This window comes from Felis catus, chromosome E3 (assembly GCF_018350175.1).
Source record: "Felis catus isolate Fca126 chromosome E3, F.catus_Fca126_mat1.0, whole genome shotgun sequence".
Classification (NCBI taxonomy): domain Eukaryota; kingdom Metazoa; phylum Chordata; class Mammalia; order Carnivora; family Felidae; genus Felis; species Felis catus.
The window spans coordinates 5,951,644-5,975,027 of record NC_058383.1 but is presented as its reverse complement, the minus strand read 5'-3'; the positions used below and the strand labels follow the sequence as shown (position 1 = coordinate 5,975,027).

Here is a 23,384-nt window from a genome sequence, read left to right as displayed (position 1 = left end):
CTGCCACCACCCGTGGCTCAGCCACCGCCATTTCTGTCTTGAATTGCTAGACAGGCTCCCCATTCTCCTTGCCTTCTCCCTGGGTTCCCACGGCCTGTCCCTGCAGAGCCAGGAGGCTCCATGGTCTCATCTGTGTCTCAAAATATAATGGCTATTCCATTGGGCATGGCAGGGGCTCCCCACCAGAAAGTGGCAGCTTCCTCTCTCCTCCTTCATTCACTTTCCTACAGAAACGTTCGTGAGAACCTACCGGGTGCTGGCACGGGGCTGGGCTCAGGGGATACAGAACCAGGCGGGGAGACACAGTCCAGCTTCTCCTAGAGCCCTCGGCCCTATGGGAGACGGCAGGTGAACAAGCCATCCTAAATGCAAGGTAATGGGCACAGCACCATCTGTGCCCTGCAGAAGGCAAAGCAGGGTAGGGGTCAGGGGAGGAGAGATGGGGCCCTGGAGACGGGGACTTCTCTGGGGGCCGTGTCATTTGAGTAGGTTCTTGGGTGATGGAAGGGAGGTGGCATGTGGAGAGAATCTCATTCCAGACTGCATCTTCCAAGCACTTGAGCGATTGTTGAATTCATCCCTGGGCCCCAAAAAGGGTGAATGAGGCTTCGAGAATACAGGTGAGTAGCAAGGTGCTCAGGAGAACGCACGAAAGTGACTGGTGCCTGGAATAGACTCATATCAGAAGAAACCCTAAGAAGCCAAGCAGAGCTGCTCCCAAGACTTCACAGTGCATGTGGACACAGTGTGCATGGGACAAGCAGCTTTAGAGGGAAGCTCCAAGGACAAGAGTGCCCAGGGTGTCCCCGCCACCACAGCCTGCCTGTCTGCTCCGTGGCGTGTCACCTGGATCTGGCCGTAAGTGACGGAGGCTGTCCCGGCCCTATCTGTGCCTGGCCCCCGCCAGTCTCCCCTTGAGGGATCCCCTCCTGCCCCTCCTGCTGGCGCTGTAAGTCTGGTCACCGAGTCTCTTTGCCTGGCCCAGGGAACGTGTCTCAGCTGGCACCTGGAGCCTTAGTTCTCAGCCTGTTATCTTTCCCGCATTCCCTTCTCCAACCTAAGTCATTGTAAGTGCTGCATAACAACTGTATCGCCTCCCGTACACCGGGGCACTGGGTGGGCCCTTTCCAGGGGTGGTAGCCTACCTCCAAGATGGAGCCCCGCGATCTCCACCTCCTGAACACACAGCCTTGAGTAGCCCCACCTGCCCCTGTATCACATCAGGGCTTTCGGAGCCGTGTAGCACACAGCAGAAGTGATGGCACGTCCCCCGAGATTAGGTTACGACAGACACCACTTCGGTCAGATCTGCTTCATCGCGAGCAGCCCTTTGGAGAGGCCCACGTGGTGAGGACCTGGGGTCTGCCAACAGCCGTCTTGAAGTGGCCCCTGCGGCCCAGTCAAGTTTTCAGAGACCACAGCCCCAACCATTGTCTTAATCACAAGCTTGAGATTCTCAGCCAGAACCACCCAGCTAAGCCACTCCTGGATTCCCGGCCCACAGAACTGGCGAGACAATAAATATCTGCCTGGCTTCAGACCTTCCGCTTTGGAGTAATTCGTTACACAGTAACAGATAACTGATACACGCATTTTTAGCTCCTTCAGTTCTTGGAACAGCCCAGTGCTGTCCATTGTTTCTCTTCCATCACACAGGCAGGAAACTGCAACTCAGAGACGTGGAGTCCCCGGCCCCAAGTCACCCAGGGGAGAGGTTGTGCAAAGAAACTTGGGCATTTGCATCTATTAGAACCAGACCTCTGGGCCTCCCATCCACTGACAACCACGCTTTCCTACTCAGAAAACATGTCCTCCTCTGAAGGCTTCACTCCTCCAAATAAGCCCTGGAGGGCTAAATTGCCCTTCTTTTATAGATGAGCAAACTAAAGGCTCAGAGAATCGAGATTTTCCCCGGGCTCACACCTGGGATGGAGGGTGCCCGATCAGAAATCAGGCCCCAGTCCGCAGTCCCCTGGCGTCACTGGAAGCTGGGTCCCCGCTGCCCAGAGGAGGCACCTCTTTAGAGCAGAAACCACCCCCGGGTGTCCCCATAAGGGGGCCTGCGTGGCCTCAAGCTCTTCTTCCCCCACCTGGGACTGTGGGGCCCTGGTGCGACCCTGGAGCCCTGCCTCCACCACTCTCAACGCCTCCGCCGGCAAGGGCCTTGCAGTCTGGAGTGATGGGAGCACTGTCACCTGCAGGACTGAGCTTTCGAGAAGCAGCTGTTTACTCTGGGTCTTGAATTTTAAAGAGGTTTAAAGTCCGACTTGGACCCTTAGCTCCTGGGATGCCTGTAACCATGGCAGCACCTCGCTGAGCAATAGCAAATATTTGCTGAAGGAGAGAGAAAGAGCCAGGTAGGAAGGAGAAGAGACCTGAGGATATGGGAACGAGGCTTTGCCGTGGGTGCCTGCAGCTGGCTGGGGGCTGTCCCCAGGTCCTCAGGGGGAGGGGGCACTCAGATGCCTCTAGTAATACCCAGGGGTACGTGCCCCACTTCATGCTCCTATTCCCCAAGTCTCTGGGTGAAATATGCCTGCAGGACAGCATGTGCAAGGCCAGATCCTGGGTGGGTCTCCTCTGTGTCAGTAAGCCCCTTCTTTTGCTTGGGTCTCATTTTCCTCATCTGTGAAATGGGAACAACAAACCTGCCTGCCTTTTCAGGGATGCCACGTAGCTTAAATGAATTCCAGCCCCCTGGAACATCCCCATGAGGGATTATTATAAATATCCCCTCCAGCTGGGTTCCAGGACAAAGGGATGTCGAGATCTCTGGGCCACATTCCAGATAGCCCAGAGAGGGGAAGTGGCTTACTCAAGGCCACACAGCAAGTGCAGCAGAGCCCAGAACCAGCCACCCGGCCCTGCTGTCATCTCAGGGCATGAGGCCCCCCTGACCAACTGTCACCAGCTGAGTGGCTGTGAATGATGGCATCAGTGTGCTGCCCTGTGGATGGGCTCAGGGCTTAGCCACATTCTGGGTCAGGGCTCGGGGTGTGCCAGGCACGTGGACAGTTTCTGCCAAGTATGTCTCAGCAGAGAGAGCCAGGGAAGCGGAGCCCGTGGCCCTGCACTGCCGGGGGGGGGGGGGGGGCTCAGTGTTCTGCAGAAACCTGAAGAAGGGACCTGGGGCTCTCCCTGCGGGCCGTCCCTGTCACCCCGGGTTGCAGGTTAACGGGTCCAGGTACACACCTTGATTTGTAAGTCAGCCAAAAGCTGCATCTATTTTTAAATTACGTCCTAGGGAGTAAAAAAGATTACATCCTATTACCAAGAGAATAATACGTGTAGACCAACCATGCAGGGTATACTACTAAGAGGCCTGAGATTGAGTCTTGGCTTTTCTGGAAGTCTGGTGCCTCAGTTTCCCCACAGGTAAACGGCCCCTACCCTCGCCCACCTGGGAGTGAGTCTGATTCTTCTCAGGAGACACTGTTCTCAAAGTCTCCTTGCAGCCATCTACACTCTGCCTCCTCTCTCTGCCGGAACACAAATATATGTATTTATTCCTTTTTTCCTATTTCTTGCACCGGAGACTCTTAAAATAGAACAGGAGGTGGGCTGTAAGGAGAGGTTCCAGGCAGAAGTTCCTCTCTGAGGGTCGAGAGGCAGCTGGGTGGGGATACCTGAGCTCAGCCCTCCACCCCCCCTGCCCCCCCCCCCCCCCACACACACAGCGCAGACAAGGGCCGGGATCAGGACAGTGTGATCCTCCTGGGCACAGACTCTGTCTGCCACACGTGGATTCCTCCGCTCTGCCAGAGGCTCCGCTTCTAATGGGCTGCTTGGGAACCAGTTGAAGTCTTGCCCTGGGTGACAATGAAGACCCAGTCCACGGTTCTGGTCCTGCAGAACAGCTCCCCGAGGGGAAGGGCATGGGCATGGCCACATCTCCCAGCGACACCGGCTGGCTCACGACAGGCTGGGGCTGCTGGGCCTCATGAGCATGTGCCCAAAAGAAGGCCATTAGAAGGCCCTTCCCAGTCAGGCCTGCCACCCTCCCGGGGCAGACAACTCAGTCATCCCACTGTGTCTGGACAGAGGGGCAGACAACGTCAGAGACGGCAGACAGACCACACTCCTCCCCAGACTACTGAGCACTTGTGGGGCAGGGCTCCTGGAAGCCAGGCCCAGAATTGACAGAGATGTTAAAATAAAGAGACAAGGACAATAAAACAATTATTGTAAGTGTTCATTCAATATGTTTAAATTTTTTTCTGGGGTGCCTGGGTGGCTCAGTGGGTTAAGGGTCAGACTCCTGATTTGGGGTCAGGTCATGAACTCACAGTTTGTGAGTCCCAAGGAGGGCTCTGCACTGAGCGCAAAGCCTGCTTGCAATACTCTCCCTCTCTCTGCCCCTCCCCTGCACTCACGAGCACACACACACACACACACACACACACACACATACCACACACACACACACAAGCGTGCTCTCTCTCTCTCTCTCAAAAATAAACTTAAAAAGTTTTTCTGCTCTGTATGCCCAAAAAGTTACGTGAGGCATTATGAAATAATAAAATATATACACATTGGTTTCTGACCCCAGTTCCTGAAACTGAACTCCTAAATACTTTGTCAATTTCCTGGGTGATAGAGCATCTTTTATTTTAATGAGGCAATTCTTGGTGGGTTCCTGGATGGAACTGGTCACAGAAAGACCAAGCCATGATTAGATGCTTGGAAATTTCATCGCTTACCCTGGAGAGGGGAGATGGGCTGGAAATGGAGTTAATAGTCATGCCTATGTGATGAATACTCCATAAAAATCCCCAAAGTGTGAGGTTTGGAGATGAACACATCCACGTGTCGGGAAGGTCATCGATCCAACTCCATGGGACAGAAATTCCTAAACTTGGGATTCTTCCCCTGTGTGTCTCTCCACCTGGAAGTTTATCTGTTATCCTTTACTATTTCCTTTATAATAAACCAATACATGGAAGTATTTCCCTGCATTCTTGGAGCCATTCTGGCAAATTACCAAACCCAAGGAGCAGGTCATGGGAACCCAATTTACAGCCAGGTGGCCAGAAATACAGTTGACAACATGGGATTTGTGATTGGTGTGTGTTTTAGGCCTGTCGCCTCGCTTCTGTTAGCTTCAGGTGCTCCCTGGCTTACAGATGGCCTTCTCTCTGTGTCCTCATGTTGTCTTCCCCCTGTGCTTGTCTGTCTCTGCACCCAAGTTTCCTCTTTTTATAAGGATACCAGTCATATTGGATTGGGGCCCATCCCAAAGACCTCACTTCAACTCCATCTTCTGCAAAGACCCTATTTCCAGATCAGGTCATACTCACAGATCCTGGGGGTTAGGGCTTCAACATATTTTGGTGGGGACATGCATTTCCAACCATAACATTTGGTTAAATGTGAAGACGTTCCTACCTTTCAGCCCAGCAACTGCACTCCTAGGCATTAGCCCTGGAGAAAATTCTTGCAGGTTGCACCAGTAGATATCTGCCATCCAAGAAAGTTCATCGGCTAAGGAACAAATAGATGAATGAGGTTTGGACATTCAAGAAAGACTACACAGTGGTGAAATTTAATAAATTACAGCTACACACACCATCCTGGAGAAATAGCAAAAGTGTCATATTAAGTTATTTAAAAAAAAAATCATGTCATAGATGAGCCCATAGTCTGATCATGCAGAAAAGATCTGTGTGGTCAAAACTCCCACCTCCTTCAAATCTTTGCTCAAACACCATCTTCTCAATAAAGCCTACTTAATTGACCTACCTTTTAAAAAATGTTTATTTATTTATGGTGGGGGAGGAGAGAAGAGAGAGAGAGAGAGAGAGAGAGAGAGAGAGAGAGAGAGAGAGAGAGAGAGAATCCCAAGTAGGCTCCATGTTGTCAGCACGGAGCCTGATGCAGGGCTTGAACCCATAAACAGAGAGACCATGACTTGAGCCAAAATCAAGAGTCAGATGCTTAACCGACTGAGCTACCCAGGTGCCCTCCATCAACCTACCTTGCTGAGAAATCCCCACAACCACACTACTATTCACCCCACTCCACTCTACTAGTCCTTTTCCCAGAGCACTCACCAACTGCTAACAAATTCTATAATCTGTTCATGCAAGCATCTAGGAGTTACTGTTGATTTCCTCTCTCCAGAATGTTAGATCCACAAGGGCAGGATTTTTTTTCTCTTTCATTCATTGGCATCTATCAAGTATCTAGAAGAGTATCCGGCACAAAGCAGACCCTGAACAAATATTCCTTAAACCAAGTGGCTGGTACACTAATGTTCACTTAGGATTATTTTTAAACTGCACACATATATTACACCTAGTCTGTTGTATATAGGATGTCTCAAAATAGTCTTGGAAGAAAATAGACGTGGTATTTCTTGCAAGACCTGAATCTCAAGTGGAGATATAGACCCTTCATGATCTATGCCATTCCCTTGAGCACAGAAAGCCAGGATATGACTGCATTATTCCCTCAGGACGTGCTCTCTGGGGCATGATAATGAGTGACAAAGAAATGTGAATCTATCCACAAGCTGCAGTCTTCTGTGTTTTATTTCTGCTTGAACAGGGTTTTAAAATGTGCTCGTGGATATTTGCACTGACAACTGCAGAGAGCAGGACTGCTTTGTAGAGAGAAGTAAAACCACCTGGTAAATTTGCCCGGTGCTTCCCTGAGAAAACAATAGGCCAGCAGCCTGTCAAGGCCAAAGTCCCGTAACCAAACACACGTAATCCTGGCCTTGACAAGCTTCCCTGTCCTACTGAAATCCCTAGTAACACTCAAGTGGCTTCTGTATGACTGCCCAAAGCCAACCCCAGGCAGAGTCAACTGGCTGCTCTATGAGCCATTGAGGTCAAGGTCAATGGTTGGGTGGGTTCAGCTTGCCGCTGAATATGGAGCAAGGGGTCATTAACAGACAAGTCCCTATGGAAACTGCCCATACCCCAGCATTGGCCTCTATAAGCTTTCAGAGACGATGATTTGCTTACTTGGCTTAATCGGTTTGACTGTGTCTCACAACAGACTGTGAGAGGAGGTCCAACCTTCTAAATACTGTCCCAAATAGGATCCATAAATGCATGTCGAATTAGACTGGCTTGTGCATGAGTACGGCTCCTACCAGGGAGGAGGAGCCTGTCGTCCACTGAAGGATAAGCTCAAATGCTTCTTTACATTTACTCTCAAAAAGTGCAGGGGGTGGGCAATCACCCTGGTAGGAGCCATGTTTTTAACCCCAATTTTAATCTCCACATCGGACCTCTTGCAAAATCCAATTGCCCACTGGACAGCTCCACCGAAATGAGTTGAAGGCATCTCAAATCTATGTTCAAAACCAGAACTCTTGAGTCTCCTCCCTCTCAAACCTGTTTTTTTGCTCTCCCCCATCTCCCCATCTCAAGAAATGGCATCTACCACCTGTCCAGGTCCAAAACCTCACATTTCTCTTTTTAAAATTGAGATCTAATTTGCATGCCATAAAATTCACTCATAAAATGTACAATTCGGTAGATATTAAAATATTCAGACGTTTGCAACCATCACCACAATCAATTTGGGAACATTTTATTTATTTTGAGAGAGAGCACCCATGTGAATACGTGGGAGAGGGGCAGACAGGGAGGGAGTGAGAATCCCAAGCACTGTCAGTGCAGAGCCCAATGCGGGGCTCAATCTCATGAAGCATGAGATCATGAGCTGAACCAAAATCTAGAGTCAGATGTTCAACCAACAGAGCCATCCAGGCGCCCCAATTTGGGAACATTTTTATCACCCTGGAAAGAAACTCTATACCCGTTAGCAGTCACTTCCCATTTCCCTCCATCCCACACCTACACCCAGCCCCCGTCAACCACTAATCTACTTTCTGTCTCTATAAATTTGCCTGGTCTGGAAATTTTATATCAATGACCTAAGATGTGGTCCTTTGGGACTGGTTTCTTTCACTCACAGCATAGTGTCTTCAAGATTTATCCATATTAGAGTGTATATCACTATATCATTCCTTTGTATTAAAGAATAGTATTCCATCGTATGTATGTATCACAATTTTTTAATCCATTCATCAGTAGCTAGGCATTTGGGTTGTTTCTACTTTTGGGCTATTATGAATAACACTGCGGTGAACATTTGTGTACTCATTTTGTGTGGGTATATGTTCTCAGTTCTCTTGGGTATATAGTTAGGAGTGGAATTGTTGGGTCATACGGTAACTATTCAATTTTTTGAGGAACTGACAAAACACTTTCTCCAAAGGTGTATGCACCATTTTACATTCCCACCAGCAATGTACAAAGGTTCCATTTTCTCTGCATTTTCTCCAACATTTGTTATTTACTTATTTTTTAATTTCAGTTGTCCCCAGCGGATGTGACATAGTATCTCATTGTGGTTTCAATTTGCATTTCCCTAATGACTGATGATATTAAGTATTTTTGCATGTGGTATTGGTCATTTGTATATTTTGTTTGGAGCAGGACCTAGTCAAATCTTTTGCTCACTTTTATATGTATTATTTGTCAATTTTTGTTACTGGGTTGTTAAGAGTTTTTTACATATTCTGGATACTAGGCTTTTTAAAATCAGATATATAGCTGCAAATATTTTCTATCATTCTCTGGGTAGCCTTTTCACATTAACAGTGTTCTTTGAAACAAAAAATTTTACTTTTGATGAAATTCAATTTATTAGTTTTTCCTTTGGTTGCTTGTGTTTTTGGTATCACATCTAAGAAATCAGTACCTAATCCAAGGTCACAAATATTTACACCTATGTTTTCTTCTGTGAGCTTATAGTTCTAAATCTTTTCTTTTCACATTTATTTTTGAGAGAGTACAAGTGGGGGAGGGGCAGAGAGCGTATAAGACACAGAATCTGAAGCAGACCCCAGGCTCTGAGCTGTCAGCACAGAGCCCAACGTGGGGCTCTAACTCACAAACCACCAGATCATGACCTGAGCCAAAGGTGGACGCCCAACCGACTGAGCCACCCAGGCACCTCTATAGTTCCAATTCTTAAACGTAGGGTCTTTCATCTATTTTGAATTAATTTTTATATTATGGCGTGAGGCAGAAATCCAGCTTCATTTTTCCCCCCATGTGGATATCTAGCTATCCCAGCAGGATTTGTTGAAAAGACTCTTCTTCCCCCACTGACTGGTCGTGGCATTTCTGTCAAAAATCAACTGACCATAAAAGTATAGGTTTATTTCTGGAGTCTGAAACCCTTCCATTAAACCATACATCTGTCCCTAAGCCAGTAGTCTTGTTACTATAGCTTTGTAGTCAGTTTTGAAATCAAGTAGGAGTCTTCCAACTTTTGTTCTTTCTTTTCAATATTGTTTTGGCTATTCTGGGTCTCTTGCATTTTTTTTAACGTTTATGTATTTTTGAGAGAGAGAGAGAGAGACAGAGTGTGAGCGGGGGTAGAGAGAGAGAGACAGGGAGACACAGAGTCAGAAGCAGGCTCCAGGCTCTGAGCTGTCAGCACAGAGCCCGACTCAGGGCTCAAACTCACGAACCATGAGATCATGACCTGAGTTGAAGTCAGACGCTCAACTGACTGAGACACCTGGGATTGGGATTGGGATTGGGATTGGGATTGGCCTGCCAATTTCTGGAAAAAGTCAAGTTGGTTTTTAATGGGGATGGTGTTAAATCTGCCCATCCAGTTGGCGGGTACTGTCATCGCAAGGAAATCCTCTGACTCCATTTTTTGATGTCTGCCTTTCCCTCCCTCTTCCTCTCTGCCCCACACCTGGGCAAACTGATGAGAGAGCCCAGGTGCTCTCTCCCTTGGTGCAGGTGAGAAGTTCAAACTATACATGGACACCTCACCCCAGTCCCACCCTCTAACCATTGTAAAAACCCCAAGCCAGTGTCCTTTCCCTGTCCTCAAGCCAACTGCACACCAGCTTGGGAGTCACTGTTACGGATTTAACTGACTTGCATCAGAAGTTTAGGTAAGTGGCATTTTAGACAGGAACGTGGGGTGGGTTCTCTCCTTAAAGTGGCCCTGGGTCATATGCCTTGGCCCACACTTATCTGTGTGTCACAGATTGAATCCTGTATCTTGATGCAATTATAGCAGATCATTGTCCTGCTCTCACTGCAAGACCCCTAAACCTCGGTTAAATTCCTAATAACCGTTTGGTAAACTGAAGGCCATCCCATCTCGGACATTGCCAAAAAATGGCTATTGTCTCTCCGTATCCTCAACGTTAAAACAAGCCTAACCTCTTCTAGGACTTTCTTGGGTTCTGGAAGCAGTGCAATCTGCATTTACAGACTTTATTCAGCTCACTTGTGCTGTTACTTGCAAATCGCCCACCTCAAGTGGGGCCCCCACAATAAAAGGCTCTAGAATCTGTCCAGATTGCAATGCAACGAGCATTCCCAACAGTGCCCCCAGAGGGTGCTTCACTACAGAGGCTTCAGCAATCCCCTCTCACGCCTCCCAGAGCCTGTGGACCGCTCTAAGTTACTCATGGGCTTCTAATACAAGAGATTCCTTGGCCTCATGTTCCATGCCATTAGAGCAGCAATTGCTAGTTGCATACTATGTGATTCTGGAAACAGTCCCTGTCACAGGCCCTGGCCTGAGGCCTCCCATGCCCAGCTGTCCATATGTCTTGGGTCATGAAAGCCAACATCCCAGCAACAAGCTCAGCACAGTCACCAAGGCCTTTTTGCTACATAACAGAGCTAATCTTGGACCCTCTGGCATAGCTCACCTGCAGCAGAGGGTGGCCTTCCTTGTCCTCAGTCCCCTGCCAGATGCCTTGGTGCTGGAGGACGTCACCCTGCTCCCAGACCCCTTGGCCACCTGAGGAGCCCCTTGCCGTCAGCTAAGGAAACAGCAAAGGGAGTCCTCACATTTTTCAGATGGCATTACCACCATGACACCTGCTAGTGTTCCTCGGGGAGTTAATGTTTTTTTATCCCTCACCCAGGATGTTGCTGAAGGATAGTAGGACCCAAGGGTCAGCACAACTGGCCAAACTTCAGAGAGTAATCTTAGCACTAGCGGCCCTGGCCAACAACTGACCCATCTGTACATCTTTAGATTCTTGAACCAGAATCTTGCCCCTTTGGGGGTAAAGAACTCTGGGAATGTCCTGTCCCACAGATACCCAAAATATAAATCAAGATCACACGAGTCTCTCTACTTATGAAAGCCACAATGCAAGACCTCACCAAGATACTGGTCTCCTACACAGTTCTAGATATTATTGACAGGGGTCGAGATACTCACCGTACCTCTCAAGATACACAATTCTGGGCCCCTGAACAGGCACTCGACAGGACTCTTACCTCCAGAATTCTTACCAGCCTCAAGCTACAGACCTCACAACGACTTACACAAGTTGAAATCTAATTAAATGCAACGTGGTGCATTTCAGGCATCGAACATCTGAGGTGCGCTGTAATCACGTGTCTGTCTACACTTTTTGATGTTTGACTGCTGACAGCGCTTAAGCCTCACTTCTCCCTCTTTCCCCACATCTGGACAAGTAACAGGAGAGCCTAAATTCCTCTTCCTTTGACACCAGTGAGGTGTGTGAACTACACGGAAGAATCATCACTCCGGCCCTACCCACTAACCACCATAAAAAAACCAAGCCAGTTTTTTTCTCTGTTCTCTCAAGCCATTTTCGGACCCATGTGGGTATCACCATGATCTCCCCCATTTGGTTATTAGTCTCATGATCTAATAAACCTTTTCGTGCCCTCTCAGGGGTATGTGAGTGTCATCGGACTTGACATCTGAACCAAATTTTTCCCACCACGTGTCCACAATGGCAATCTTGACAATATTAGTTCTTCTGATCTATAAACACAGATACGTTTTCATGTATTTAGATTCTCTTTGATTTCCCTCTATAATTTTCTATCAAAAAAAAAGAAAAAAAAATAATCGTGTTCTGTAGTTTTTCAGTGTACAGATGGTCCCTGACTCACAAGTTTTTGGCTTCACAATGGCATGAAAGAAACACACGTTCAGTAGAAACGGTTTCGGGTTTTGATATTTGATTCTTCCTGGGCGAGCGATAAGCAGTACACAATACTCGTGATGCTGGGTGGCTGAGCGAGCCACGGCTCCCGGTCAACCACGCCATCGCGAGGGTAATCACGGCAGGGGCAGGGCCTCCAGGGTCTCAGGACTGCTTGACCCCCAGTTCTGCCCTTAACCAGCCGTGTGACCCAAGTCACCGTTCAACCGTTCCACGTAGTCACCTACGATCGGGATTCACTTTCAGGGGGTTGTTAGGAGGGGTAAGCGAGACATCTGGTGAACACACACAGAGTGGGTGGTGAGCAGGGGTCACGCCTGGGACGGGCTGCTCAGTGACCTCTAGGTAAGCTCGATTCCTGGTTGAGAGAACGGGGGCTGGCTGGAGGCGGGGAGGCAGGGCAGAGCCCGTGGGGCATCCGCAGTCCGCGCCTGGCACCGAGGAGGGGAGGGGTCAGTGCTGCACCTCGGCGCCCCCAGGTCCGACAGACACACAGGCCCCGGACGTGCCGACTGTGGCAAAGCCCCACCCCCACCCTCAGCCCCAGACCTGGAGCAAACAGACACGGAGGCATCTTCCAGTGCACTTTAATCAGAATTCCATCATCCGAAGAGTTCTCATAGCATACAATGTTGGGATGGGCATGTCAGCTTGGTCCTACAAATGGAATTTCCACAATTCGCACTTGAAACATGTATGAAAAATAAAATATATAATATTTAACTTTATAAATTTCCCCCACTTTACCACTTTGTCCTTAAAATAAATTACTATCCTCTGTCCAATAAATTAAGCAGCCTGGAGTCACTAAGCAACTAGCGGCCGAATGACTTCCTTTTCCTGAAGAAGTTCTGGGGGAAATCCTTGAGACAGTCCACAGCTTATAGCAATCAACGTGAATGAAAACTAGCACATTCCTCACAGTGGGGCGAAACATCAAAAATGGGAGCCTGCTAATAATGGCTGTTCTTTTCTGTTAGGAAAAAAAATGAAATCCCCCTGACCACACCGGATGGTTGTAGAAGCTGCAACTGAACGTTTGGCACCAGAGGAGTGAAGAGGCTTTTCAGAGAAGCCATTCCCAGCGATGATCCCATCAAAGCATCGGTCAGAGGGAGAGGTGACAGAGGGGGATGGAAGGCTGCCGCGGCCCTTCTCCAGAAGGCCCTTCTGAGTTCCAGCTCCCAGCCCCCTCTAGAGGCAGTGATGCCCCCTCCACCTTGGAGAAGGCAGGGCATTGTCTGGGCAGCCTGCCTTCCTCAAGCTCAAGGGTTCCTTACAGCGGAAAGAACACCAAGAGAAAGCCCTTCCGCGGGTGGTGGGGGCTGCTTTGCTGCGTGCTCAGCGGACAGCAGGATACACTCGATACATAAGAGACACAGATACTCGGGTGGGATGGCCACACGGCCTCGAAAGGGGACAGACAGAAGGCGCACGTGAGACACCAAGGATCCGGGAGGGTGGGCAAGGCTGTGATTCACTAGCAACTGTAGGGGCTCTGAACAGGGCCCCGAAGACCTTGATCCCCCCACCCCCAGCAGGAAGTCAGGTATCTTCCCACCTGCAACTCAGGGCCTCTTCCCTACTCGACACAACAAAATCTTGGGAAGGAACAAAGAATCCAGTGACAGGTGCTGCCACAGAGCCTCAGTCTTAGAGATTCCCTGGGAACAAGCTTTGGGGGCCCCAGGCCACTGTGGCAGGGGCTCTATACACAGTTTAATTGGGGGAGCAGGTGGCCTTGCACTTCCGACAGGAGACACCAGCCCCAGGCCCCCAGACAGAGGAGAAGGTAGCTACAAGTCAAGGAGACGCTCCTCACAGGTCTCCACGGGCCACTTTGAAGCCCCTCCAAACACATCAACGTTGTTGTCCACCCAGGGTATGATGTTGCCTGGCATGTTTGTGGAGCAGTTGGCGATGTTGACAATTTCTTGTGCGCGAAGGACGCGGTCCCATATGTTGAACTGGCTGAGCTCCCCCACAAATGCCTGTGTGGCGTCGAACCTGCCCCCAACAGTGTCCTGGGAAGGGGGGGAACAGAACCACATCGGCACAGGTTCAGAAAGCAAACGTGCCCACTAAATCTCCAGGGATGTAATGGCCTTGGGAAGGGGTGCACAGTGAGGAGGGAGAGGGGGAGACTGAAGCATTTTCCTGATTCCCCCAACTCTGACCTCACTCCTTCCCTGACCCGATTCCTGCACGTTCCAGGCCTCTAGGACATGCCAAACTACCCTGAGGCTACAGTGGAAAGACACTGGCCCAAAGTCCCAAAGCTAACACTAGACCCGGGTCTCCAGACTCCCAGCCCTTCCCAGAGGGGAAGTCACAGGGTAGTGAGGCAGGGAGTGGGCCAAGGATGGGCCCAGACTCAAAGCTCTCAAAGGAACTGGTCTCTACTCCCTGGCTTTCAGCAAACCTCAAACACAGACCCAAACGTCAACTCTTATCTGCCCAAGAGCAGACAAGCAACTTAGATTTCCTCTGTCTCAGGGAGTGAGGACAGCCTCTGCGGTCACGTTCCCACCCCTAGCTCCCCCGAGGGTCTGAACATCACACAGGCATGCCCCACGACATTGAGCCAGCAGCTCCCGGAAGATGTCATATCAGCCCCGGGCACCCTGAATCAGTGCTGTGCCCGGCAGAGGTCAAACGCCTAGAGAGAGAACCCACGGTCACTCCATGGCAGCATGAGCTCAGGGACACTCCATTCTGGAATCTATCTGGACCCATCATACCACAAACGGGTCCCCCCGCCCCCGGCCCCTCAGGCCACAAGACAGAATGGACCCAGGTGGCCATCACACCACAGTGGCCAGGTGTGGCAGGCTGACAGCTGGGCGGGCTGTGGGCGTAGGAGGCAGCCTACAGGCGTGGCCTCGTGACGCGTGGCTGGCCAGCACACCCCATCCTGCATCCCCTGCACCTACCTGTTCTTGCCCAAGGATCAGCACCCCCCCTGGCTTGATAGGGTGCCAGGGGGCCAGGTTCTCCCCCGTGCCGAGTTTCTCTCCATCCTGGAAAGCTTCCCACATGCCATCCCGTGTTGTCCAAGTGATACAGATGTGGTGCCACTTGCCGTCACTGACGAACAGGGGCAGCTGTGCAACCTGTAGGCAGCAACATGCAGGTGAGGGCCCCCCATGGGGCTCCCAGGAGTCTGATGCGCACAGGGACCACAGATCGTGCTGCTCCCAGCTGGTTACCCCTTCTCTGCTATGTGGGAAACAGGGCCTCGGTCTGTGTGTGTGCGAAACACAGACACTCAAGAGGAAAGAGACAGCCTGGGGACATGCCCCTAACCCCACGGTGGCCCGGCTTGCAACTGGACACCCTCAGTCCATGGCTTGGCTGAGAATCTGGGACACTGTGCAGACCAAGCAGATGTGAAGAATGAGCCCCCGCCTGGCCACACTCGGCCCGAATGCCTCGTGCTGAAGAACCTGAAGGAATCTTTGGAAAACAATCAGACTAGACATCTACACTCGAGGCAGGGTCTCAAATTCTATCACGGCACTTGGGGACTGTGTGTGTCCTCCTGTGCAGAAAACCAAAGGCCTACAATTACGTGGGAGAGTGTGCTGGGGGGGGGGGAGGAGTTTGCACATTCAGACCCCCATACAGAACCAGGGGAAGGGCATTTCTGACCCACGTGGTCGCCTGCAAGCATCCTGTGAGCACCACAGACCAGCCCAACCAGGAACTGTCCTGTTGTTACTGCTGGTATCCTAGCAACCTGGCGCTTCCTCCTGGGAATTGGCTGTTTACATGCCACCGAACCCAAAAGGAAAACAAGGTTCTGGGCCCTCCTGTGTTCAAGAGCGTTATTTAGAACAATTAATCCCTGACTCAGGAACATGGTCACCGTGAGACGGAGCCTGGCAGGGAGATTCCACGCCATTTCCCACTTACACAAACCCCACCCAGGGCAGTTCAGTAATAAAAGCAGGGTAAGGGGCCAGGGTAGAGGCAGCAGGGAGCCGGAGAGGCCATTCAAGTGCTCAGCTCCAGCAAGGATGTGAGGACACATTTTTGGCTATGTTGAGTCTGCCTTCAGAATGGAAGTTTAAGTGGGGCTCCTAGAGGTCTCACAGATGCCCAGAGCCAAGTTCTCGAGGAGATCATGCTCTTGAACGATGAAACCAGCCCATCTATTAAAAAAGGATATTTACTCTACAAAAGGCCAATACTATAGGGGCAGAGAACAGATCAGTGGTTGCCATGGGCTGGGGTAGAGGCAGAAGCTAACTACGCAGGGGAATGAGGAAATTGTGTGTGGAGAGGGGGGACTGATGGAACGCTTTCATATTTTACTTGCAGTCACACAACTGCATGCATTTGTCGAAAGTGGTCAAACTGTATGCTAAAAACTCTCGGCCTTACTGTATGTAAATTATATCTCAATAAACCACCCCCAAAAGATATGCTGAGAAGTATCCTCCACAGAGAAAGACACACACACACTCCCCCTCCCTTAATCAGCACGGCCCTGGAGAACAGCCCTCACTGACTGGCCCAAGGGCCAGTGACGATTCAGGCTGGCCCACAGAGACCTCAGCTCTGTTCCTTCGATGACCTCTGGCCTGGACCCTGAGATGCTTCTAGGCCAGACTCCCACCTTGGATCTCCACCAGCCATAGCCGCCCACCCCTGCTGCCCTAGGCCGGGCTGAGTCTGTCACCATTCCAAGGAGGACAGCCCTACAGCAGCTGGCTGTCAGACTCTGCAGCACCCTGACCGTTGCCGTGATGGGGGAAGGTGGCAGTCTAAGCAGGCCTCACCTTGTCGTTGATGAGCAGCTCGATGGGGTTGTTACCCCACTCAATCAGCACAATCTCATTGGCCTGCCCAGGCACCGCGTAAGAAAACGGGGTGCCGATGCCCGGCAAGGCGCTAGATCGCAGCCACAGGCAGATGGTGAAGGCATACAGTTCAGGCAGCGTCTTCTTGATCTTGCCGTACAGGTAGTTTGTGCGGAGGGGGAGGGACACTTTGAACGCATCAGGAGACTTGAACGCACTGTTGCCTAGGGGGGTGGAGAAGAGAGGCCGCGGGGCGTTAGCCTGCTCCCCGCTGGTGTAGCCCAGAGCGACTGCTCTCCTGGACCCCCACTTCCCCCAGACTGGTCCCTTGAGCCCCAGAGCACCTGCTACTGGGAAGCCGCTGTTCAAAGTTCTACAACCCAGGAGTAAACAAGAACCTCCCTGCTCCTAAAAGCTGGAGGAAGGAGGAAAGTTGGATTTAATTTTCTGGTTACAGGCGCCTGGGTGGCTCAGTTGGTTGAGCGTCCGACTTTGGCCCAGGTCATGATCTCACAGTTCATGGGTTCAAACCCCACATCGGGCTCTGTGCTGAGAGCTCGGAGCCTGGAGCCTCCTTCAGATTCTGTCTCCCACTCTCTCTGCCCCTCTCCGCTCATGCTCTATCCCTGTCTCTCTCGCAAAAACAAACATTTAACAAAAATAATTTTCTGGTTAAATTAAGCCAGAAAACCCTTCCTCAGCTATTTTCTTGAAATCCTGGCTCCTTCAGCAAGGGCAGGGTTGGAACCCTGATGGACTTGGAGGCAGGAAGTCTTAACAGGGACCTGGGCATTCAGTAGACACTTGTCAAGTCCCTGTCACTTCTCACCCTAAAGAATCACTGCCACCCAGGCAAAGGAGTCCACGGCCATGTTTGGACACTACAACTTAATTGAGAAGTGGCTTTTTGGACTAAATCCCTGACACGGACCACCTTGCTCATGATTCGCCCTTTCCTCAAGAGAAGACTGCATCTGTTGACCATTTCCTGCGGTTTGGAACCAGCGGGAGGCAGAGAAATACGGAGGTTTACCTCCCCGCTGAGGTTAGCACACCTCACCAGAGCCTGGAGCCTTTGGGGCCCACCTGGGACTGATGAGCACCCCCTGACTGTCCCCACGTAAATGGGGTTTCCAAAATCTTTGAAAGCAACTGGTACTCTTCACGGGGTCTAAGTAATTTCCAAGAGTTTTGATTTAATCCCAAAATTAACAACAAAAATAAATACATGGAAGGCAAGACCCGGTCTCTGGTTATCACAGATTCTGAAGTTTGCGGGGTACCACCCAACCCTGTGAGTTGTCAGGGCAAAAGCTTCCCTCTTATTTGGGCACTAGATGCTGCCAGGGAAGGAGCCTGAACACCCTTCGCTCATTTGACAAGTATTTATTAGATATCCGCGAGGGGCCAGAAGGACTCCGTCACCATGAGAAACAGCCAGGCTCTCTGGACCCAAAACCGACGGAGCCAAACTGCCTGTGTCTCTGGTGGATGAATCAGCCCCTTCTGTAGAACGCAAGCCAGAATGGATGAGCCCTTCTCCACTACAATGCCCCCAATTCATTTGTGTTCATAGTATATAATGCATAAGAAGCTCTTTGGTGCCGTGGTGTGAACCATAGAACCAAGGAAGACCTGAACAGAAAGGCAACAGGGCTCAGCATCGCCCTTTCAACCTCTCTGGAACAGGCGGCAGAGAAACACTAGACTCTGGGTCTCATGGGTACTATTTACTCGGATCGGCTGATTGTGTAGTCTTGCCTCATCCGTCCTGACCTCCCAGGCCTCGGGGCTGCTAAGCACCTGGTGAGGGCTGGCAAGACCTGGTCACCTGGGGAAGGCGAGGGGGCCCCCGGCAGGGCATAGGCCGGGGTGAGCCCCGTGTTAGGCTGAAGCAAAATCAAGAGACTACAAAGCCCCAACTCCTGATTTTGCAGGTTGTGCAGCCGAGACACCGAGGCTCAGAGGAGTGAGGTGACTTACCCCTCAGTCACACAGCTAATGAATGACAGAGCAGGGAGTGGCAGTCCTCCCTCAACTACGTGCAGCCCCTAGTATTTAGTCTGCAAACGGCCGTGTTCTTCACGAAGGCATGGTTATCTAATAAAGAGAAATGGCTTCTATCCCGGCAGGTGGGCAGGCTTGCTGATTTAATAAGGCTCAGTGTCGGTAATATCGTTAGCTAGGTGACAACAGATAGGTTTAATTAGACCTGGGAGAGCCGAGGGGCAGAGGAGGGGGCCCACACCCTGAAAGCTGGAGCCCTCTATTTATATCAAACAGCTTGGAGGTTCAGAGGAAACTTAGTTAAAACCAATTAAGGCATTAAAAGGCCTGACCAATAAATCAGAGGCTGCAGGTGGCAGACAAGTGAAAACGGGTGGGGGCAGTGGGGGGCCAAAGAGAGAAGTGTTCTTCCCAGTGGCAAGGTTTACTCAGACTCTGAGGCGGGCTGTGCCTGGCTGGCTGGCCCCCACTCTGGAGGCCCCTGCAGACGAGCAGGTCCCACAACAAAGAAAATGAGCATCCATGGGTCCAGGGGGCACTCAGGGTTGGACGCTCACCACTGGGCTCTGGGGAGCCTGCTGCTCAACAGGGCTAGAGCCCACACACTACTCTAGGCTACAGCCTCCAAGCCTCTCATCTGCGGGGGTCACCACCAAGTTCAACCCCAGCTCTGCAATCTGCTGGACATGTGGATGCAGGCATCTGATTCGGTCCCTCATCCATCACTAATACCTACCTCATAGGGTTGTTGCAAGGGTCACAGAATGTGGAAGTCACAGCCTAGTGTCTGGCCCAGAACAGGCACTTAATGGGCAGGAGATGATGGACCGAGGGCCAGAGACCCCCTAAGCTCCCTACTTTGCACATGCTTGAGGTCCATTTCCTTGGGGCTCAGCAGGATGCTCTGAAGAACACGTTATATTTTCCACTCGCGGTCTATCTGGGGACTGGGAGTTTATCTACCCCTTTAGACTGACCACAAACAGGACAGATACAAACTCAAAGTTACCCAGGAGACAAACTGGTTAGCAAATGACCACTTTCCTCGAAAGACTCATCCCCGAACGGGGTGGAGCACACAGAAGAATTCTAGAGTCAAGGTCCTGGGGGCCCTACAGGAAGGCCAGTCAGGGGCCCTGGCCTGCAGAACTGGGCTCCAGCTAGGACATGGCCCTCCTTTCTGTGCCAGAAGAGCTCCGAGGGCTTCTGCAGAACTTACGTACCGAGAGTGTGGGTGCTGGAACGAGGCTGGGGATGGGAGGGACGGTGACAAAATGGCAGCTCCCGTGTGGCCAAGGCCCAGGCCCCACCTCGGCCCCCTCCGCCCCCCCTCCACAACACACTTCTGGCTGAAAGCTTTGGAACATTTTTCTCACTGGTGTCACGGGTGTAAGAGAAGTCCCGTCTCACCGGTGTGACGTGTCCAGCACACTGCCTGGCACTACTCCACACTAACTCGGCAGCCTTCTATCGACCTACATCCTTGTAGCAACTTGGCCACCGTGCCTGGCAAGCTACACAGCGTATCCGTGCATAACGCCAGTGGGCCAGGGTTGGGGCTGATTCCTGGCAGGACCATCCTCAATCACACTTATTATTTGCTCAGCCAGCCACAGGCCATCCCCACGCAGTGCCCCATCACGGCAGACCCTCCGGGTCCAACTGCAAGGGATGGAAACCAGGCCCCTCCCAGGAGCCATCGGCACCTTCAGTCCCCACCGAGTCGGAAGACGTGTCAACGAGGCTGTGAAGCCGGGCAACCTTCAGGCAGAAACCCTAAACCCCTGTGCACCAGGAGAGACGCCTCAAGTTGAAAGAGACCCCGTCTCATTTGACAAACGGAGAAGGCAAAGTGGAGCGCTGCTGGAATGGTAAAGAATCCCGTGGTTTTCCGCACGTAGGACGGGCAGGTTCGGGGACGATGTGGGAGGAGCAGCCGCAGAACCAAGCGCAAAAAGAGTCAGCAGGCGGAGGGGTCTGGAAGCCACCACTCCCTCAAGGGCCCTAGTGGCCTGATGTGTAAATGGGGAAGACCGCTGCGGGGCCAGCCTCTCGGCCCCGCTTGGAGCCCAGCCGCCCTTACCCTGCAGCCAAACACCAAGGCAGTGGGGTGGAGGGCTGGGAGGGACGTCAGCCAGAGGGCGACAGAGGAGCCGGCCAAGAACTCACCTCGCTCCAGCTCGGTCACCCTTAGCAGCAGAGCGTTCAGCGCGCTCTCAGTCTTCTGCCGGTGAGCGGAGGTCTCATTGTGAAGCAGGGACTTCTCGTCCTCCAGCTCGGCCACCTTGCGCAGCAGCTGACTCTCCAGCTCCCCCAGTCGCCTCTGGAGGACCTCTCGGAAGTCGCCGGGCAGCACCGCGGTGGACACGTTCACTCGGAGCTGGTGCTTCCAGTTGGAGAGAGGGACGCGTGAAGAAGCATTAAGGCCATTTAGACAGAAATTGTGAAACGCAGCTCTAAAAGCCCAACCACACAGGGAGAAGCTTCCCAAACGGGAGTGTTAAACCGTGCCAAGGGGCGCACTTCACTGATGCTTTTTTTCTTCTTTTGTATGGGAAGGATTTCAAAGTCAAACAAGAATTACCTTGCTGCAATATCTGAAACTTAGGAATTTCATTTTTCTCTCTCAGAAAGCTGGTTTTCTCCTCTTGCTAAAAAGTCAAAATTTTAATCACTATCCACCATTCTTGGGTTAAGACTGCAACAGAGCTACGACTAAAAAAAAAAAATTGCTTATCAAATGGTTCTCAAAGCTGATGAGCCTTCATCGGGAAATGAAAACAGCTTCCAAATTCCCGTGTGGCAAAAAGGTGAATAACCATGCTTGCCAGAGATGTTACTGGAAATTGAGAGCTCTAAAACATGACACTTCTGAATTCCAGGAATCTCCGCTTTTAATGCTGTTTCTAAATCCTCACTTCCTCTTTATTTTACTCCTCTACCATCATGTTGGCTCTGGAGGCACACTGCCACTGCCTAGCCATGAATCCTTGGCAAGCTACGTACCCTCTCTCTAAAGCATTCCGAATTGTAAAATGCAGTCAGTAGGATCTGCCTCAAAGGACTGTTGTAAGGGTTAAAATTAGACAGCACGACTGGTGCATATTTAGTGACTAGAAACGTTCGCTGTTGTTAATCATCATGAATCAGGGAATATACAGATGCTGAAAATACTGTATTTAGCCATCATGCCGCAGGAAATCCTCAAATAATTTAGCAATAATTACCACCTGTAATTGAAACCTAGTTTCCCTAATAAGTATTCTGGTAAACGTTTCCAACAGAAACATCCACGCTTCTTAAATAGGATTTGAAAGTGAAGATGAAGTTACATGAGAATTTCTTTCAAAGTTCCAAACTGCATACGCCTTCCAAGAAAGCACGGAGTAAGGTTCCTTCTCCTTTGGAAGGGCACCTCAGAAGGTCGCAATTTGTGGACAGTGTCTTTGAAGTTAACGGGGTTTCCTCCAAGGCGCGAACTGGTGTGGCCCGTGACCGGCCCGCGATCGCCCCCGGCAAGACCCTCAGGTCTCCGCCCGCTCGGGTCCAGCCCGAGCTGATTTATAAAAGGAGAACACGGGACGCCCAGGGCAGCTGACCTCACGCGGCAGCCTCATGTCACCGGGCACAGCTTTTGGGAGCGCGTCCGGCTCCGGGGGACTCGGAGATCCACAAGAGGTTAGAGGTTCGCTCGCTGGAACCTCGGTAAGTGACTGTCCACACGGCGGACAGTCCCGGCGCACGGGGAGGGAGTTAACCCCTTCCTTCCAGCAGGAAGCGGGGTGGGGGTGGACTGCGAGCCACCCAAGTAAGTTGACGAGCAGGACCGAGAAGCCCTCCCCTGACCCCAAGCGCAGCTCGCCCTGCGTCCGGGCCCGCCCAGGCTGGCAGGCAGGACCCTGCGCCCCGCCTCTGCCCCTCTCCTCGGATCCTCCCCCCACCAGAACCCCCGCACCCGGCTACCTCGAGGCTCTCCAGGCGGTCCTTGAGGGTCTGCAGCGAGCGGCTGAGCTGCTCCACGACGTGGCCGGGGTCCCGCGGTAGATCGCCCATGGTGTCCTTGCCCGCGGCCGCCCGGCCCGGCGCCTTGCCGCCCGCCAGCCCCTCGCAGCGCGCCAGCTTGCCCGTGAGCTCGCGGATGGCCTCGCGCTGCGCGCCCAGCGTCTCCTTCTGCTGCACGACGGTCTCGCGCAGCTGCAGCACCGCGGACCGCAGCTCCTCCTCGGGGCTCAGCGCGCCGCCCTGCATGGGCATCGCGGGCAGCGGGCAGCCGGCGCGCGCCGCCTCCGGGGGCAGCGCGGTGCACACGAATCGGCTGCCGGGCGCCGGGCCGTCCTGGGCGCCGGCGGCCACGGCGAGCGCCACGCCGGCGGCCAGCAGCGCCAGCATCCCGCCGCCGCAACGCTCACTCCAGCATCTGCGGGCGAGCGGGAGGGCGCCGTCGGGGCGCGCGGCGGAGGCGCCTCCGCGGCGGGCTGCGGCCGGGCACGCCGCTCGAGGGCAGCTAGAGCGCGGGAGCCGGTGGAACCGTCCACCTAACACACCACGCTCGCTCCGCCCGGCGCAGCGTTCTGCTCTTACCC

At 52.0% G+C, this 23,384-nt stretch overlaps 1 protein-coding gene across 1 annotated transcript; it reads right to left on the bottom strand.

Moving 5' to 3' along the window:
* Positions 1-12,560: 12,560 nt before the first annotated feature.
* Positions 12,561-23,366, bottom strand: NPTX2 (neuronal pentraxin 2). The gene is made up of 5 exons (XM_019820247.3): positions 22,765-23,366; positions 20,971-21,187; positions 16,774-17,018; positions 14,923-15,102; positions 12,561-14,013 (listed from the first exon to the last, which is right to left on the bottom strand). The coding sequence occupies exons 1-5, from the start codon at positions 23,188-23,190 to the stop codon at positions 13,786-13,788; spliced, it is 1,296 nt and encodes a 431-aa protein (XP_019675806.2). The 5' UTR covers positions 23,191-23,366; the 3' UTR covers positions 12,561-13,785.
* Positions 23,367-23,384: the final 18 nt, after the last annotated feature.